Genomic DNA, 19,604 nt, shown 5'->3' with positions numbered 1-19,604 from the left:
TAATTGTTAGACTTACTTAAATTATCTACAAAAAGCATTTAGCGTTTTGTGCTGTGCTTAGAACAGGACTATTTTGTTGCATAATTTTACTATACTTTATAGCGAAGAGATCTTTGATGACAGGAAATAGCTTTTTTGGTTGTTAAGGATGTGAATATTTGAGTCTGACTTCCCCTGACTTCTCTCAGTTTTCTTGGGTTTTTTGATTATATCTGCAGATCATGGGGACACTGTCCTTAATTAGCCTAGCTGGAAGCTTGTACTGTTACAATGAAAGGAAGAACATTCATTCTGTGATAAATTAATGCAGCTCCCATCTTTCCCATTGCCCCCCCCCCCATAAAGTGTTCAAGAAAAAAATTGTACAGGATCTTAAGAACATGTGTGTAAACCTGCTACACTAGAGAGATCTGATGTGTATGTGTGTGTATCTCTATATATGCATATTAGTTTAAAGGGTGTTAAGCCTTCCTATTGACCTAGCTTCAACATTATTTCATGTGCCATTTCTCATTGATTAGCACATTTGTAATAACAAGCACTTAATAATTGTCTTAAACAACAGTGATATAATTTCTATTTTTTAAAGCACTGTATACTCTGTCATTGTTTCGGGCTACAGATCAGTGTCAGGTTGGGTAAACAACAAAATCTATTGTCGAAGGCTTTCATGGCCGGAATCACTCAGTTCTTGTGGGTTTTTTCGGGCTATATGGCCATGTTCTAGAGGCATTTCTCCTGACGTTTCGCCTGCATCTATGGCAAGCATCTTCAGAGGTCTGCTGGAGCTGGGAAAAAGGGGTTTATATATCTGTGGAATGACCAGGGTGAGACAAAAGGCTTTTGTAAGTTGGGCTAAGTGTGAATCTTTTCAACTGACCACCTTGATTAGCATACAATGGGCTGACAGTGCCTGGAGCAAACTCTTCTTGAAAGGTGATTAGATGTCCCTGCCTGTTTTTCTCTCTGCTGTTTTAATTTTAGAGTTTTTTAATACTGGTAGCCAGATTTTGTTCATTTTCATGGTTTCTTCCTTTCTGTTGAAATTGTCCACATGTTTGTGGATTTCAATGGCTTCTCTGTGTAGTCTGACATGGTGGTTGTGAGAGTGGTCCAGCATTTTTGTGTTCTCAAATAAAATGCTGTGTCCAGGTTGGTTCATGAGGTGCTCTGCTATGGCTGACTTCTCCAGGAAAATCCAACAAATGCTACGTTCAGCAAAGGACAAGAGGGATCCTCTCACCTCTGCAGGAGTCTACCGTATACCATGCAGCTGTGGACAAGTCTACATAGGGACCACCAAACGCAGCGCCCAAACAAGAATCCAGGAACATGAAAGGCACTGCAGACTACTTCATCCAGAGAAGTCAGCCATAGCAGAGCACCTCATGAACCAACCTGGACACAGCATTTTATTTGAGAACACAAAAATGCTGGACCACTCTCACAACCACCATGTCAGACTACACAGAGAAGCCATTGAAATCCACAAACATGTGGACAATTTCAACAGAAAGGAAGAAACCATGAAAATGAACAAAATCTGGCTACCAGTATTAAAAAACTCTAAAATTAAAACAGCAGAGAGAAAAACAGGCAGGGACATCTAATCACCTTTCAAGAAGAGTTTGCTCCAGGCACTGTCAGCCCATTGTATGCTAATCAAGGTGGTCAGTTGAAAAGATTCACACTTAGCCCAACTTACAAAAGCCTTTTGTCTCACCCTGGTCATTCCACAGATATATAAACCCCTTTTTCCCAGCTCCAGCAGACCTCTGAAGATGCTTGCCATAGATGCAGGCGAAACGTCAGGAGAAATGCCTCTAGAACATGGCCATATAGCCCGAAAAAACCCACAAGAACTGAACAAAATCTAGCTTGTTTTTTTATATTTGTGACAGGAACTTGAAGAAGGAGTCAGCAACCATCAGGCCAGCTTTTCAGCACTGAACAGAACTGGAGAAGGAATTGTACAGAGACTCTCCACTACAGATGGCAGCTTCTTAAAAGAGAAACTAGCAGGGTTAAATAAACGCTGGAAAGTCATCACTACTGAAGTCATGGAAAAGCAACAGAGGTAACTGCATCAGTTAACATTTGGGATATCTTAGGAGAAGCACTGGGGACAAGACTGCTTTCCATTAAGACAAAACTTTTATGGCTTGATTCTAAAGATGCTTTAAAGCAATTGGGACTCACCTCTGCTTTGAGGAGATAGATGTACAAGGAAAGAAGCTGAAAACCTTTTCTTGCTCTGCTTTATGAAATAGTGCATCAATTTATGTTGCGTTTCAATGTTGAACTTTTGGAATTACATTTAATTAGAGATCTGTGTTTCCTGCTGTGAGTACCTTTTAAGAGAAAAGAGATTATAAGAAGCAAAAATGTGCTTGTACTCAAGTTGAAAGTAAACCAGTTTGTCTAAAGGTAAATGTAGTTAGTGCTGAATTTTAAACTTTTAAAATCTGATTTTCCCCTAAAATCAGGTAGCAAAAAATCAGACAGGTAAGAAGGAAGATGCCCAATGTCAGCTGCTATCCAGATTTAATTTTATATATGTTTGAATATTCATAATGGTTTTCTTGTTTTACTTTTCATGTTATGGTTTGTGCCTCAGACTGAAAACTGAAAGCCAACAATTAATAGACTTCACGAGAAAACTGGAGGAATTTAGTTGCTGGATGGAAAATGTAGAAAATGCCCTGGGGGAAAATCCTACCATCAGCCATGAAGAAAATCTGCGAGAATTAATGGCAAGTAACCAATCAACTTTGTTTAGTTTTGACTTGTCATTGATTCTTCTTCTGATTAGGATGCATACGTAGACACTTTCAGGTCTGTATTATTGTAATGAATCATTGATACATGGGTATATCCCTGTATACCAAGTGAAGCATGGGGGGAGGGGGGTTAATTTTTTACAGTTCTTTCTACAGCCATATCTGATACAGATATTGGGGAGCCATCTGGAGCAGCATAGGGAGAAGTATGGGGCTACACTGGGGAAGAAAATAACCTTCTTTTCCATTTTCATCAGTGATAGCCTCTATTGAACTAACCCCTTCTGTTTTAAGAGAGATAGTTCAGTATCTATACCAATTTTGGGGAATTCAGTGGGCCTAAAGGCCCAGTTTTCTTCTTGTAGAACCACTTCTTGGAGTGGCAGAAATGCAAAAATTCCATCAGTCAATCAATAAATTTCCTACCTAAAATTCTAAAGTGGCCAGATGTCCACTTCTTAATGTTGAGAATTTTTTTTGACATATACATATTTATTAGACATTTCCTTTTTTCACACACATACAAGGGGGAAGGGTATGGAGGTCGGGGAAAAAGAAAGGGGAGGTAGGGATAATGGAGTTATTGTTAGTAAATTAAGTCTTGACCAATATCAAGTATTTCACAGGAGAGGGGTGCGGAGGTCGGGAAAAAAGGCGATGTACATAGTTATGGTTATTACATCTAATTTTCGTTTCCATTACACTTATTTTCATTTCTTAAGGGGTTTAAAAGGTATTTAAAAGTTCATATATATCAGATTTAAAACTAACTGATAATATCACTTCTCTCTTTGTTATTGAGGGTATATATGATAAATTAATATTTTTGTTTGTAACAGTGCAGAGAACAATCAATTGAAAAGATGAATAACCACTTATAGCAGTGTTGCTGAATTACTGTTCACACTTTTTCTTTTGGTACCCTCCCCCCAAAAAAACCCTCAACTATCATGGTCTTTCTGAGAGTGTGAGTGGATATCTGCATTTTTGCTTTGACTTTTCCAGCATATTTTGGATAATTTGCTTTGTTTTAGGACTTAATTCTGTTGTGTGTTATATACTTGGGTTTTAACTTTGTAGGGCTTCAGAAATATTAGAAAATGTTATAGAAATGTTAAGAAAAAGCTACCAGGAAATGCTCAACATATCTAACTTTTTAACAGTTCTTGAGGCTTATTGGGGCACCAGAAATTTTATACAATGCACATGTTTATCAGCATGTTTAGATTGAGTAGTTTGCATTTTAAAACAAATTATGTTCCACCTTCTGTGGTCAGTCTCACATTATGGGAGTTTTGTGGGCTTTCCTAGAATTAATCCACATATACTTCCTCTTCAGAATTCCTTGGTTTCCATCAAATTAAACATGATCTTGAACTCTTTAGGGCTTGATTGAGGAGATGCAAATTCAAGGAGAAAAACTTAAATGGCTCACCAGAAATGAACCAGATGTTCTCTCAAATAAAAGCATTGGGCCTCAAGAAAAAGAAAATATTTCTGAAAGACTGAGATCCTTGAATATTAAATGGAAAAAGGTATTAATTTTCCTAATTCCTTAGAAATGACCAAGTATTACATGGGTTCTCTGTAATTGATCTCTTGCAAACTACATTTGAATAGTTGTGCAGATTTATTTGGGGAGGGGAAGCGGGGATTGGATCAATTAGTTTTAAAACAGTAACACAACATTAAAAGTCTGGTTAAATTTTCAAGTTATTTTCTCATGGCCTAGGTTAGTAACTTCCCTTTGTGGCAACAGATATAGTGCCAGAATTTCTGGAGAAGATTTTATCTTAAGAGAATGTCTCAAGTGAAAATTTCACTTTCTATGTTATACTGTGACACTCGACACCATATATATGGTTGATGTTAGGTTTCCATGTTTTTCCCATACAAAATGTCCCACACAGAAAAAAAGATTCAGTGCTTTATTTTCGTTCTCAAAAATATTTTATTATAATTGTATTAATTGGTGCTTTAGTTATATTCGTGTGCTTTTTCCCAAGTAGGCAATGTCCAGTGGTTTTCTACTCCTTGTCTTCAGTTAGCTTAACTTCTGGTGGGTTGTTTTTGTTTCTAAAATGATACTGCTTGGTTACAAAACTTAAACACATTCCCTATCTGGGAGCAAAGGATTAATTTATGAACAACACCTCATCGTGTGAATGATCTCTTCTTAAGAGTGAAGGTTAAAAAGCAATTGGACTTCTACATTGTGAGTGGATATGGATTGTTTCGAGCGCTAACTAAAACTAGTTGATGTTGTTCTGCTTACATTGCTATTGATTGTTTGCTGTGTTTATTGTTATAGCTCTAGTCACAGTGTAGTTTAATGTTTTCTTTAATGCCTTCCTAAGTTTTAGACATTACAGAAGTTCCTCAAATAATTTGAAGCTAATTATTTATTAGGTTAAGGAGGTTTGGACGCAGATCAATTCCTACCCCATGCTAATTCAGAACATAGGCACACTGGTTGTATATTAACCTCTGTCTCTACAAGAGATGTGTCCCAGTCTTTGGTTTCATAAAGAGGGGGGAAATCAATTTTAAAGCCAGAGCTAAGGCTGTGTTGGTGCTTATTGGGGCACTTTTTTTCTCCACACTTGTCATCTGCTATAGTTGCATTTTGAAAAAAAAAATCTGTTGAGCAGACTATTCCTACACAGCTTCCCCAAACATACAATTTCCAGGGGCAGTTCTTTTCCTTAGGTGTCTCTGTAATGGTAATGCTTTAGATATATGAAGCATTGTGTACTCCTTGGTCCTTCTGATATAAAATTTTGTCTCCTTATTAGGTGTTCAGAGAAGCACCGACCAGAGCAAGAGAACTAGAGGTCTTTGTTCATCAGTTCCATCTTGTGCCACAGACAAAACCTTCTGGTGAGTTCTGATCAAAAATGTATCTTTTGGGATGAGTGGGCAGAGGATGAGATAAATTTTGATTACCTTGTTAAATCGTAGGGCTTGGATAAGAAGAAAAATGCATTATAAATATATATTGAATCTTGAATGATTAAGATACTAGTTTCTGATAATTAAGATATCTATTTAAAGGCCTTAATACTGAATAATTGAGACTGTATGTTTAAACGTACTTTTTCAAATGGAACTGTGATTTACTCTCTGAACAAACGAGACTGACATCACACGAGTAATAAAAAAGTTCCTTTTATGTTATCAGACTTTTAAAGAACTGCATTGATGTATTCCTACATTTTTATGATTCGTAGGATCAATAACCCATGCTAGTTTATTATTCACTGGCATTTCATTGGCTGTCAGTCTTTTTTCTTTTTTCTTTTATTTCTTTCTTCCTGGAACTCACTCAGATCTCAGAGCAGGATCAGGTTATGTTTTGGTCCCTTGATGACAGCTTATTGGTGTGTGAATTTTGCCAATTTATTTTTAATGTTCTCAAAATGCCCGATAAAATGATCAGATGATGGATTTTTTCACACTTCACCAAATCTGACAGTGAGGAGGTTGTTGCTGGTTCTGTGATGGTTATTATGTCAAGCTTTCCATACCTCAAGGGTAATAGGTCAAATGGGGAACTGTGAATATATGGATATATTGAGTATTTTGAACTTGAAATCCAGCCGTTTAAGGCAGGGATGGGGAATGTGTGGCCCTAAAGATGCTGTTGAATCACAGGTGCCATCTTTCTTTTTTCATGAACTGTGCATGACCATACAGGTAAGGATACTCCACAGCTCTAATTTAATGTTTCACAGGCTAGGACAGAAAGATGAAAAATGTACTTAGAATGGCTAGAACTGATACTTATTCTTTGCATTTTCAAGTTTTAAAAACCTGGTACTTCTCAATGTTAATTGAAATGCTGAGTAAACCATGTTGTATTGTTTAGGATACCCTGTTCTCCAAAAGATGGTGCTAGTGTCCTCTGGCTCTGAAAATATTGCTCAGACTCCACAGACTTTGGAAATCTCGGCACCTGCTGATCTTGATAAAACTACAACAGAACTGGCTGACTGGTTGGCATTGATTGATCAGATGCTGAAGTCCAACATAGTTACTGTGGGAAATGCTGAGGAAATCAATCAGACCATTGCACGTATGAAAGTATGCCAGCCCCTGAAATGTTCTTTTTCTTTGAAATACTGAAGATACTTTTCAATGTTCTTTTTTGTTCTGAGGGAACAGAGGCTATTCCCTTGTAGTCAGTGTAGTGATGGCAGACTGATTGAAAAAAAGGTTTTCCAAAGGAGAATCTGGTATAGGGTTAAGTCTTTGTAGAAGCTAGAAGTTCTTCAAGGCCTGGATGCTTTGCACAGAGCTTTTATAAGTTATTTTTGATGTTGCAATTCCCAGAATTCCCACTGGTTGTACTGACTGAGAATGTAGTCCAAAAAGTATTTTCACCAAGTGCTGATTATATGTGTATCTTTAAGCTATGCACAATATTCAGCACAGTACCTATTCTAGTGCCCATTACTTTTGAACAGGAGGATTGAAGAGAGCGTCCTTCTTCTGGTTGAAGATCCTATGGCTTACAGTCTGTGCATTTTCTCCTTGGTTTTTGTCCTCTTGCATTCTGTTATGGCCAGGGAACTAGGGCTGTGAAGAACACCTATGAACTTTTGGGCATTTTGGGATCTCATGGGGAGGGGGGATTATCAATTTGCACAGAAATCCTTGTGCCTTTCTTATGCAGAAAATCTTTTTTGTGCCCAAAGAAATGTTTCTTTCAGGAATTTATGTATTCATTTTTGAATGCATGGTCTCTTTTACAAGAAAGTAGCATGTGATTTTTCTGGACAGGAATGTATTTGCACATATCGCAGTAATGTACACAATGTGGTCAATGTATGTTATTCATGCAAATGTCCTCTTTCTTGTGCAAAAAATCCCCATGTGTACTTTTGGTTTTCAGATGAAGTGCAGAAGGCAATGTATTTTGTTCAAATGGAAACATTACTCTTTGGAAGAAAAACATACGTTATGTCTCAGGAGATATTTTCTGATTATAAACATTCATTTGGAAATAAATGAGTTCTCCCCAGCAGTGTTCCAAACTAAAAAAAATTAACTATCAATGGAAGCATGGATGTTGTAGTTTGGTGAGGCAGCAGCACTCTTTGGCAGAGGAAGCTAAACATATTGTAAAACTGCAACTCCCATGATAGCCTAGCATTCAGTTATAGCAGTTAAACTGGTTTCAAACTGTATTAATTATACAGTTTATATGCACTCTAATTTTCTACTTTGGAACTTTCTTTGGGAAAACTCATTGCATTCTTACTACATGTGGGAATTAAATATGTGAATATATTTAAATATATTCAGAGTTCTGAGCTGCTGCTTTTCTCCCTCCTAACAATGTTGCTGAAGGGCCTTAGGACATGGGGTATGTCTTACAGGATTATGGTGTGTGCAGCCTTCTTCAGCAAGTAGAATGTGTTTAGATCTTGTTACTTAATTTATGATCAGTCCCCATCAAATGCTAAGCCTCTGCAAATCTCCCTGCGAACACAATCCCTTTGAAATGGTTCTGTTTGTGACTAACCCCCATAAATACAATGCATAACATTGTCTAATGCTATTACTATTTTAAAGCCAACACTGATTTTTGAAAATGTCTCCTGCATTTGTATGTGAAAGGTGTTCTGCAGAAATGTCATATGATGCAGATTACTAGAACAAATTCACCTTTCCTGAAACATTGTTATTATCTACAAATAGCCATATTTACATTCTGTTTAATAAAATGAAATTCATTTAATGTAGGTTAATTGCTTTACTCAGCAACTGTAAAACATGGATATCCAACTGCCCTAGGCAACCAGTGATTTGAGTTTAAAGAGAGATTTAAATGTCTGTAGTGGCATTTGAAATTTGCACTGGCAGAAGTTGAGAGAGAAGCAGTTACACATATTTATGTTGCCATTTTCTTTGCGTCAGATATTGGCCAACTTTGAAAGTAGACCAATTAGTAACTAATAGGTTTAGGGCATTTGTGTGTGTGTGTGCACATGTTTTTTACATAGCAGTGATTGAATTAATTGCCTATCACTTTGTTGTAATAATATAACTGATGCCGTTTCTTGGGACTGTTCTCAAGAGGTCTTTTTGGGTGGATGCAGAATTTGTTATGTATGTAATGCTCATTATAGAGATTTCCCTGAGCTACTTTCCATGAAAAGAGAGGCTATATAATAATGCAGTTTAGCAGACCTTGCTGTTAATGGAGGTATTTCGCTGGCTAAAAACAGAACTTGAATGTGCTTTGTGTAAAATATTGAAGAATATGCATATGTATAATTGTAATAAAATCCTTGAAACAGAACATAGGTAACATGCCCTGGTATCCTAGGAAAAATCAATCAGTTGTACTAATATTTAGGCAAAGGCAACAATTGTACAAGAAATAGTGGAGAAGACAATTTGTCTAGCACAATGTAGATCTGTACTTGATCTGTTCTTAGTACCACCTCTGTAAGTTCACTTACACTATCATTAAGACCTTCCACCAAGTAGTGACACTCTTGAACTGAAGCCCTAGGAAGACTTGCAAAATGAAAATTTGTATTTTTGAATATATCTCCAATGATAACAGTTTTTAATTTTGCCTCTTTACAGATAACTAATGAGGATTTAGAAAATCGACATCCCCAACTGGACTCTGTTTTTACTTTGGCACAGAATCTGAAAAACAAAACATCAAGTTCTGATGTGAGGACAGCTATCACAGAAAAATGTATGCGTGTTTCTCTGGAAAGAAGTCTGGGGAGATGGGCACCAAAGAACTGTAATAGATATTGTAAAAGTAGGGGGAGCAATTATTTTATTTAAAAATAATAGATATAGGAAGTGAAGTCTAGAAAAAATACCCCATAGGTAGGCAGTGTTGGCATTTTTTTTTAATTTATTCATTTACCAGACTTGTACCTTGCCCTTCTCACCCTGAAGGGGACACAGAGCAGCCTTACAAAGGCAACAATTCGATGCCACATGTACATATACTTATTGATAAATAAAAAAATGCATTAAAATCCAAAAGAATTAAAAATCAAACATTTAAATATTAATTAAAATCATACAACCCAAGTCATATTTATATGTCATATTTATTGATTTTTTTAGATTCCCAATATCTATAAGAAATATGGATTTACTTGATAGAGTTCATCTTACTAAAGATGGACAGAATGGACTTTGGATATTGAATTCAAAACTATTTAATTGTTTCGGAACTCCTTTGTTTTAATCTAATTTTGGTAACAATAAGCAACCAGATGAAACTCAAAATGAGCAGAGAGTGGCAGGATGGATTGAAAATAGTAGAAAAAGGACCAGAGGAGGTTTATAAAACCACTGGTTTCACTCTCTCTATGTGACTTATCTTGGCAGGCACACACATCAGGCAGTTTAACCCTGGTGTCTATCCAGGGATGCCATCAAAATGCTCCCTCACCCATATCAGCCACAGATGTGAAGACTTAGGTACACATTACTGATCACTAAAAATACATCTGGAAAAGTATGCCACAGTTAAAGATTACAGTTGCCATCTGAAGTTCCATAAAATCCAAGTGGAAAAGAAGCATGCAACACAAGGAGCTGTGCTGACCTGTGAAAATTCCATTGCCTATTCACAGACTGGAACCAACTTGGGATTGTGGAGGAGGAACTCTCAGTATCAAAGTTGAACACCCGTCTACAGTTATAGTGTGTTTAAGAGTTTGAGAGAGAGAGAGCATAAAAGAGAACACTGTTGTTTTAGTGGTAAGGTGTATATGAGCTATTCATGCATATTCAGGACTCAAGGTTGGCTTTGCATTTTCCGAGCACTTACTTTAGGTGACTGATTGATGATGACAAATACTTAAAACACATTTTCATGTGGTTTTATATTTCTACTTTGGTTATATGTTTCTATTTTATATTTTTCAGTGGAGAAATTGAAGAACCAATGGGATAGTACTCAGCATGGGGTGGAAGTACGTCAACAGCAGTTAAGACACATGCTTTCTGACAGCATCAAGTGGGATGACCTGAAGCAAGAAATGGAGAGGCTAATTGGGCAATATGAGATACACCTTCATGCTCTTTTACAGACACCTAAAGAGAAGCTCACTAAGCAAATTTCTGAAAACAAAGTGAGTTCAAATGGACTTTATTATTTGCATCTCAGGATTGATGAGTCCAGTCCAACATCTTGGTTGTGTCTCAGCTTGATCACTTTTTGAAATAGGATATGATATAGCTCTTATAGTGCCTTTGCAGATAATTTACTCGGGAAATTGAAGTTTAAGAAGAGATCGGATGGCATTAATAGTGAGGATATATGTATCAAAGCTATCAGGGAATCCAATGCAAAATCTGACTGGGTAATCTAAATTAGACTTCAGAGGAAATCCATTGGTACATTGATAGCATTGGTATATAATTCAAGTTTATGCTCCAACTGGGGAGGGAGAAATAGAAAAAAATGGAAAATGATCACATACCAAAACAGAATGTGTTGATAATCAGAGGTGATCAGAATGTAAAACTAGAAATCAAAGAACAAAACAAACTGCAGGAAAAAAAAATGACCTAGGGAGTAAGCAAACTATTTATTGAATGTTGTGAAGCCAACACTTTTGATACTCATAAACACATTTTTCAGGCAACCAGAGAAATGGATGTATGTATTAGGCTTGGGCGGTTTCATTCGTTAATTTTGTAATTTGTTATTAATTCGTATTTAAATTAGCTTACGATCCAATATTGAGCCATGCAGGAATAGTGTGAGGAGTAAATTAGATTCGAAACAATTTTTTCAATTTATTTCGTAATTGTTTCGTAATTATTTCGTAATTATTTTCGCATGTCTGGTGCAAGTTTTATAGTTGTTGTTTGTTTTATCACACCAACAGTCAACAACAGAGGGAGAGGGAAGCTTCAGAAGTTCCCCCTGTCCCATTTGGAGGTTTTTTTAGCATATTGTGCAATCAAAAATTTTAAAAGGAAAATTTCGGAATTCTTTAAAAAACGAAACGCAATGGACCCCTAAAACGAAACCAGTTTAGAAACAAATTTTTCCGTTGTTACCCAAGCCTAGTATGTATAGATTACTAGGTGATAGCCAATATAGAAATTGAGTAGACTACATAATTGGAAGTGGAAGATGGAAATATGTTTGCATGTGTGCCACAGATTTTTTTTAAAGTTGTATTCTGAAAAAGAGGCCACTTTCAGGATAGAATATGGACAAACGAAATGATTTTCATTTGTCAAAAGGCAAGGTTGCTTTTTATCACCCTATCTGTTTAACGTTTACTCTGAACATATCATTCATAAAACTAGTGTAGACTCAGAGGAAGGAGGTCTGAAAACTAGAAGAAACATCCTCTAGTTATAAATCTGCAGATGGCACCCTATTACTAGCAGAACATAGCAAAGACTTGAAACAAGTACTGAAGAAAAGCAAAGAAGAATGTACAAAGTCAGGCTTACAGTTGAAATCATCCGGGTGTCCCCTGGGCAACGTCCTTGCAGATGGCCAATTCTCTCACACCAGGAGTCACTCCTGACACGACCAAAAAAAAAAGTTGAACTCTGGACACTCAATGAGAATATGTAATTCACTAGAAAATTAAATGCTGCTTGGCAAGGAAGGAGGTAGTAGGAAAAGGGAAAACACACATTAGAGGGGGAAATACTCAATTAAGGAAGAAATGTCTCTCAGTTTGCAAGACCTGAGCAGACCTCTTGATAACAGAGTGACTTGAAGGTCTCTTGTTTGTAGGGTCTCCATCAGTTATAGATAGTCAGCTTGACGGCAGTTAAAAACATAAAACTTTTTTCTCTGCTGTCCTGTTTTTCTATGAGTGGATGTTTTAAAAGTCGGACAACGTGTTCAATGTGTATATTTTCCTGTGTGTATTCTAAAAAAAAAATGCAATGAGAAAGGACATCTGAATAGATTTCTTAGCCTTCATTTTCTGATTCAAAATGTAACTGCTCTCAAAAGGGTAACTTCAGTAACAAATATCTTTCAGTAAATGCAATTTTATTCCCTTTACTAGCAAATTTAAGTTACAAATTATGGGCTGTATTTGCAATAAGCTTTTCAAACACTGACTATAATTCTTTGAAATCTTATGAAAGGCTTTTGAGGTAGTGAACTAATAAAGCCAAATGTAGGTTTTGGTAATAAATGTGTTTTATTATCATGTACTGAAATTTAACATCAAGAAGTGAATGTCTGTCAGGAGCATAGTGTGTTCTGGAGAACATTTCATTCAATTATCATAATAGAGGTAGGATTCTACATCAGTATCAAGCAATCACATAAAGCAGAACTACCCATACACTTTTAATATTTCTATACGCTGCAAGAAAGACTGGCATGGATATCATCACTGGATTCTGTGAAACTGGAATTAAGACTGGAGAAAAAAAACCTCAGAGAAATTATCAGCAATTGTTTCTGGTGTCTCCTTTTCAAGACGGGGAGTGAAATAAGTCTTCTTAGAACATAATGTTTAAATATTGCTTGGCTGTAGTTTATCACAGATACTTTAAATGAAGTCTGTATTAGTACACAGTAATCCTTATCGAAACTTGAGTTGTATAAGAGCTTAAATCTCTTTTATTTACTCCCACCCCACCCGACAAACCTTGTCACCCCAAGAACACCTCCCCATGATTTTGAGTGAAAAATCACCAGCCTTTTATGGACACCTACAGGAGTGGCACATTAATTTAATCTCTTCCCACCTTTGAACACTTCCAAAAATCCTTGAGGTTCCACAAAAGGAAGGAATAAAATGTCATGTAATGGAATCTTGTGAACAATATTTCCAGAATCTAGGGAAAATTCTGATTTTCAAAATCAAGAGAGAATTGTGCACTTTTCATGGATCACACCATTACTTTCCCATATTTTTATCAATTACTTCTCTTTCCTTTACTCACCAGATGTTTACATTTTCTTATTTTTCGAGACTTTTTTTTTTGTGTTTTTTGGAATACAATGTGAACTATAAAATTAAAGCTATTAAAAGCCTCATCTGCAAATGCTTGCCAGTGATCTCTGTGTTCATGGACATGGGTGCATCCTAATTCTACCTCTGTTTTTATGTTTTTGTTTCTCCCTGAATGAATCCAAGGAAATGTGACCACTTCAGTGTGGAACTGATGAGGAATTAGCTTTTCCTCTTGAGTCACCTTGTTATTTTTATTCTATTCAATTCGTTTAGCTCTATGTATAAATCAAGTTTCAGATCATGGGTTTGGATGTAGAAGGTAAAAATATCAATGATGAATGATATGGATAAATCTGTTTGTTAATACCTCTGCTGTTCCATGTCTTGATGTGTGTAGTTCTAGGATTTAGAATCCAGGTGTTGGATAGTATTACTATTTTACTCCTACTGGCTTGCATTTCTTTGCCTCATAATTGCAGAGTTATGAAGGATGTTGTGGTCCGTGTGTTAGACTATGATTCTGGGAGATTAGGGTACAAATCTATGCTTAGTCATGGAAACTTACTGGATGACCTTGGACAAATCATATTTTCAGGTTCAAAGGAAGGCAGTGACAAGCCTTTCCCTGAATAAATCCCTTGAAGAAAACCCTGTGATGTTTGCTTTTGGATTGCCATAAGCCAGAAATGATGAAATCATAGAACAACAAACTGCAGAGTTATGTTTGTTTTATGCATCTTTTGGCATCAGTATATTTTCATAGTGAATAATGTGATGCTAAACACTTGTAAGAAATATACAACTCATAAATGTCAGGAATGATCCCAGGAGGATAAAGAGTAAACATGTCATGATTGTGGGTGCCATATATCATTTATTCTCTTATTATAAATGACCAGGCATAATTATTCCCCTGCATTATGTATTTCCCTTAATATGGAAGACAAATAATGTAAACATCCTTCTTGTTAGACACATTATTTATGAGCATGTAAATCCACAAAAATCATGACACAGTTGATCTATAAAATATACATATACAATATATATCTCCTTTGTATTTGTTGAGTATGCTTATTAGGGCTGGGCGGTTTCGTTTCGTAATTTCGTAATTTGTTAAAAATTCGTTATTTTTTTGATAACGAAGCAATAACGAACCATTCAGGAGCAATTAAAAAACGAAACGAATTTTTAAATTCGTTTCGTAATTGTTTCAAATTCGTTTTGTATTCGTTTCGTTATCGTTTTGAAATCGTTTCGTTATTATTTCCACATGTCTGGGGCAAGTTTTATAGTTGTTGTTTGTTTAATCAGTGAAAAAATATATAAATATCACACCAACAGTCAACAACAGAGGGAGAGGGAAGCTTCAGAAGTTCCCCCTGTCCCATTTGGATGTTTTTTAGCGTATTGCGCGATCGCGTCCGCCATTAATGAATCGATTTGTAATTGTTTCGTAATTGTTTTGTATTGTTTTGTAATTTACTAAATTTCGTAAATATTGAACTTTTTAAAAGAAAAATTTCGGAATTCTTTTAAAAATCGAAACGCAAAAAACCCCAAAAAACGAATCGATTTTAGAAACAATTTTTTCCGTGGTTGCCCAGTTCTAATGCTTATATATTGAAAAATAAAGTTCTTTACTTTTTTAAGGATAGATGGTAGATATCTGAACATGTATTGTTGAAGGCTTTCATGGCTGGAATTACTGGGTTGTTGTAGGTTTTTCAGGTTATATGGCCATGTTCTAGAAGCATTCTCTCCTGACATTCTGCCTGCATCTATGGCAGGCATCCTCAGAGGTTGTGAGGTTTCTGAAAATGGTTAGTAGTTCTGGTTTGCAAAAATGCCCTAGAGATATTTAAATGACTGATTACTCTAAATGCCCTCACTATTTTATAAAATGAAACTCTTTGTCTTTTTAGTTTCTGCTTACATTTGTATGCCCTTTGGGCAGCAGCTTTTTCATTAAGCCCACATTTGATGCTAGAAACCAAATACGCAGTTTTAGTGACACTGGCAGATACTCTTTAAAATTATTTGGATGTTGAATTCCACTCTATTTTTGGTGATGAGAGAGCAATTTGCTTGTGTTGTAGCTTCTTTCTTTAGTTGGCAGAGTTGGAGGATGTTAATTAGAAAGGGATGAGTGCTCATTTCTGCTTCTTCAGATTTAAAGTAGATTCTGCCTGGCAAGCAGGATGAGGCATTGCTACAGGGCACAGTATTCTCCTCCAGCATTTTATCCCAAATATAACAAGAGGCTTCCCAAGTGAGAAAGACTCCCTGGTGCAGAGTAGGGGAAATACAAAGATGAGGAAGAGCAACCACAAACTGGACACACTGCTTCTGTTCATGTCAGCAATGGTTAATTATGGCTGCCCTGTCTTGAAATGCAAGTTTATCTTGCAACTCTTTTGAGCGCTCTTGTTTTTGAGCACTTGAAACACTTTACTGTGAATTACCCATGAAATGAACTGAAACGTGTCTTATGGCATGATCAAAATGTGTAGGGTGGTTGTAGCTCCTTGGCTTTGTTCTGAGTTTTCTTTCTGTTCCTTCCATTACCTTATTATAACATATTTCTTTTTGAATCTTCTGTTCAGTTTTCTTCCTGGTCATCCTTAGACTTCGTAGTTCTCCCCCTGATCTGTATATTATACCACATATTTGTTGGCAGAGTACTGCAATTCATTATAAGTTAGATGCCTCCACAGTTGTAATTTTCTCTTCAGACCATTCACCACATACCCACAAGTGTATTACCAAGAAAACTGTTATTCTCTTCTGATGTGTCTCTGTGTGTGTGAGTGAGTGAGTGAGAGAGAGAGAGAATTTGTGTGTGACACCATCTTGACCTGAATGTCATGTAGAAGTGGATGTAGATCAAATTATGTTCCTACCTTCTACTGCTCAGGAAGATTAGGTTATAGATGGGTTTCTCTAAACTGGAGGATCTGGGTGATACTCTTTATGGTTCACATTGTTCATTAAATAAATAATTGATGTCACTATGAGCAAATAATATTTTTGTTTTCCTAGTTTTTCACTTCAGGTAGTTTACTGAAATATATGAAGTTGCATGATTTAATCAAAAAGGATAGCCAGGGAGTGGAAGAACACTTTGAATTTTCTTTTTATTCTGGAGTTTCCAGAACTGTTATTTTCTTTTGCTAGCAAAGATTGATTATGACATTTTTGCCTTTTAGATGTTGATACAAGATCTAGAAAAGGGCGATGCCAAGATGAACCCATTTAATGATCTTTCCAATAAACTTATTCAAGAATATAATAGTGATGATACAAGAAAAGTAAAGGAAATCATGGATCATTTGAATACCTCATGGATTAATCTAAAACAAAGGTATGTGTCAACAGATTTTGGATTTGTTTCTTTTTATATGTATTCTTGGTACTTTAAATTCCACATGTTCAAAATATAAGATCAGCTAGGGATCTTTATGCAAAGTGCTTTCTTATCACCATGTCAGTTACACCCAAGTTAATAGCAGGTTTGAAACTTTCCCATATGTAATGGGCAAAAGGAGCATTCTTATGTATATTTTTACAGATTCCATCCCCAGTAGAAATGCATGTTCTGTAGTGACTAGTAGACTACTTCCTTCCTCACTTCTCCAGTGAAGATTATTTCCTTGAAATAAGAGAAGGCCAAGGTGAACACTTTGAAACTTCTGATCCAAGGTGAAGAGGGGCCTGTTTGAAAGGATGACTCTATTGATTTTGATCTATGGTTACTAAACAACAGTTATATGATAGCCTACTTTGCGCCTTTGATGAGTAGGTATATAACCCCACATGAGTGCTTGACCTCAAAGCTTTGTCATTCATGGGAAAGCATGATTCCACAACTCCCACTAAAATGAGCCCTCCTCCGTAAATTAACTGCTTCTCTCCTTTATCTCGCCCGAGTTTTTAATTAGTTTTAATTACTTTGTCTTTTAATCACTACATGTATTCCGCCCATTGTACTGTGTTTGTGCATATTGTAATTTGTATATTGTTATGTATTCATTTGTTTTATGTAACTATGATGCTACTGTTTATTGTTTGCGTTTTCGGTTTGTGTTTTTGGTTTTTCTTTATTGTAATTGTTGTTTGGACTTGGCCTCATTTAAGCAGCTCCAAGTCCCCATCGGGGAGATGGTGGTGGGGTATAATTTATTATTATTATTATTATTATTATTATTATTATTATTATTACTTATCACTGAGGTTAAACAATGTCAGTTGTGAAAACAGTGGTAATATTTCCTGAAATGCTCAACACTCTCAAATGCTTTTGAAGAAATTAATTAACTAATTTAGTTTCACTTTAAGTTAGTGTAATGTCAGAAACTCATGGGATCTGTTATGGAAAAAAAATCTGTTCATGTCGGCTTAGTCATAACTGAAACAAATAACGTGACTGTGTCACATGGTAGTCAAAGGAGAATTCAATGGGGTCAGAGGCATGCACAAGTTCTACTTAAGGTTATACTATAGAAAAAGTTCTAATGTATCACTTTCCAGAGCAACAATAATATGATATTAGACAGCTGTCTCTAGATGGATCATCTTTTCCACCTTTGATAATGGTCCCAAAGAAAGTCTTCTATCCCCTGTAGAAGAGTTTCTCAAACTGTTCTCCAGGTGTTTTGGACTTCAGCTCCCACAATTCCTAACAACTGGTAAGATGGCTGGGATTTCTAGGAGCGGAAGCCCAAAACACCTGGAGGAGCAGAGTTTGAGAAACACCCCTCTGTAGGAAGACTTGGATTACACATTGAGAAATTGTTCTGATGATTTTATTTTTAGTATTTCAAGTTTACAGATCCCTCCCTTGGATGAATCTGAAATAAAAAAAAGTTGGTGATTTTTTTCAGGTTGCAAATAAAGTTTTTGCTATTCAGTCACAATTGCTCTTTTGTGAAGTACTAAGCTTTCTGCCTCCAGCTATTGCTCTCTTATTGCCTTGAATCATTTTACTTTACATTGAAAAGGATATCCTCTAGGGATGTGTGGATGGTTTGTTTTCATGTCTGCTTTTTCATGAGTCTGCATGTTCCACCAATGTTGTCACTTTCACTATGTTAAGACAGGAGAGTTTTCTCATTTGGAATTTCCTTCATTCTTTTTCGCTTTGAGAGTTCTGTTTATTAACCCTGTTTCAGTGTGGATCATGATCTTGGAATGTCTGTGTGAATTGCAAACTGTTCTTGGCATGAAATGTGTATATTTCAAATCATCAATCAAACTTGACAACTTCAGAGAATAGAATATACGTGTTGTATACACGGGGGATAGTTTTCCAGACTTTACATAGATATATGATGCTGCAGCCAATAGTAAACTCTATTTTTTTCAATGGGATGAATGATGACAGTACTGAGAAGAGGTTTACCTTGTACAGGTGGTCCTAACCGAATGATTGAATAAAGAAAATCATGAACAAGTGAAACTGTATATATTGGAATTGTACTGTGATTGTACTCATTCTTAGTTTCATAATTGTTTCTTGCAAATAGTTATACTTGTAGCATTTAAAAAATTTATGTAAGAGATAATGCTATAGTAGGATATGACTAATTTCTTTTGGCCTGAAGGTTAAAAATCTGGCCAACATGTTTGAGGTGATTCAGCATGAAGTAATTTGTACTGGGGATTCAGTAATTGATTTCAATGCCTTTAAATTTATGTTAAAGGAAGCCAAGCAGACAAAAGAGAGCAAGAGTTTTGAAAAAAAAACAAACACTGAAAATGCAAATTACACTTGAATAAAAACTGTCATTTGAGAATAGTACCTTTATACAATAATTCTGAGCTCACAAGGCAAGTTCAATGTACAGAAAGTAGTCTTTGCTCATGGATGCATATCATTGTTATAATC

At 36.0% G+C, this 19,604-nt stretch overlaps 1 protein-coding gene across 1 annotated transcript in view; it reads left to right on the top strand.

Moving 5' to 3' along the window:
• The window catches only part of UTRN (utrophin), a 406,557-nt gene that overhangs the window by 158,039 nt on the left and 228,914 nt on the right, over positions 1–19,604 (top strand). Inside the window, exons 44-51 of the mRNA XM_060753499.2 lie at positions 1,902–2,077; positions 2,618–2,753; positions 4,166–4,315; positions 5,576–5,660; positions 6,649–6,863; positions 9,381–9,498; positions 10,695–10,900; positions 16,927–17,081. Of these exons, the coding sequence (XP_060609482.2) occupies positions 1,902–2,077; positions 2,618–2,753; positions 4,166–4,315; positions 5,576–5,660; positions 6,649–6,863; positions 9,381–9,498; positions 10,695–10,900; positions 16,927–17,081 (1,241 nt within the window). The remainder of the gene's footprint in view (positions 1–1,901; positions 2,078–2,617; positions 2,754–4,165; positions 4,316–5,575; positions 5,661–6,648; positions 6,864–9,380; positions 9,499–10,694; positions 10,901–16,926; positions 17,082–19,604) is intronic.

The sequence above is a fragment of the Anolis sagrei genome, chromosome 1 (genome assembly GCF_037176765.1).
Source record: "Anolis sagrei isolate rAnoSag1 chromosome 1, rAnoSag1.mat, whole genome shotgun sequence".
Taxonomy (NCBI): domain Eukaryota; kingdom Metazoa; phylum Chordata; class Lepidosauria; order Squamata; family Dactyloidae; genus Anolis; species Anolis sagrei.
The sequence above is the reverse complement of the archived record's forward strand: the minus strand, read 5'-3'. Positions and strand labels throughout refer to the sequence as shown.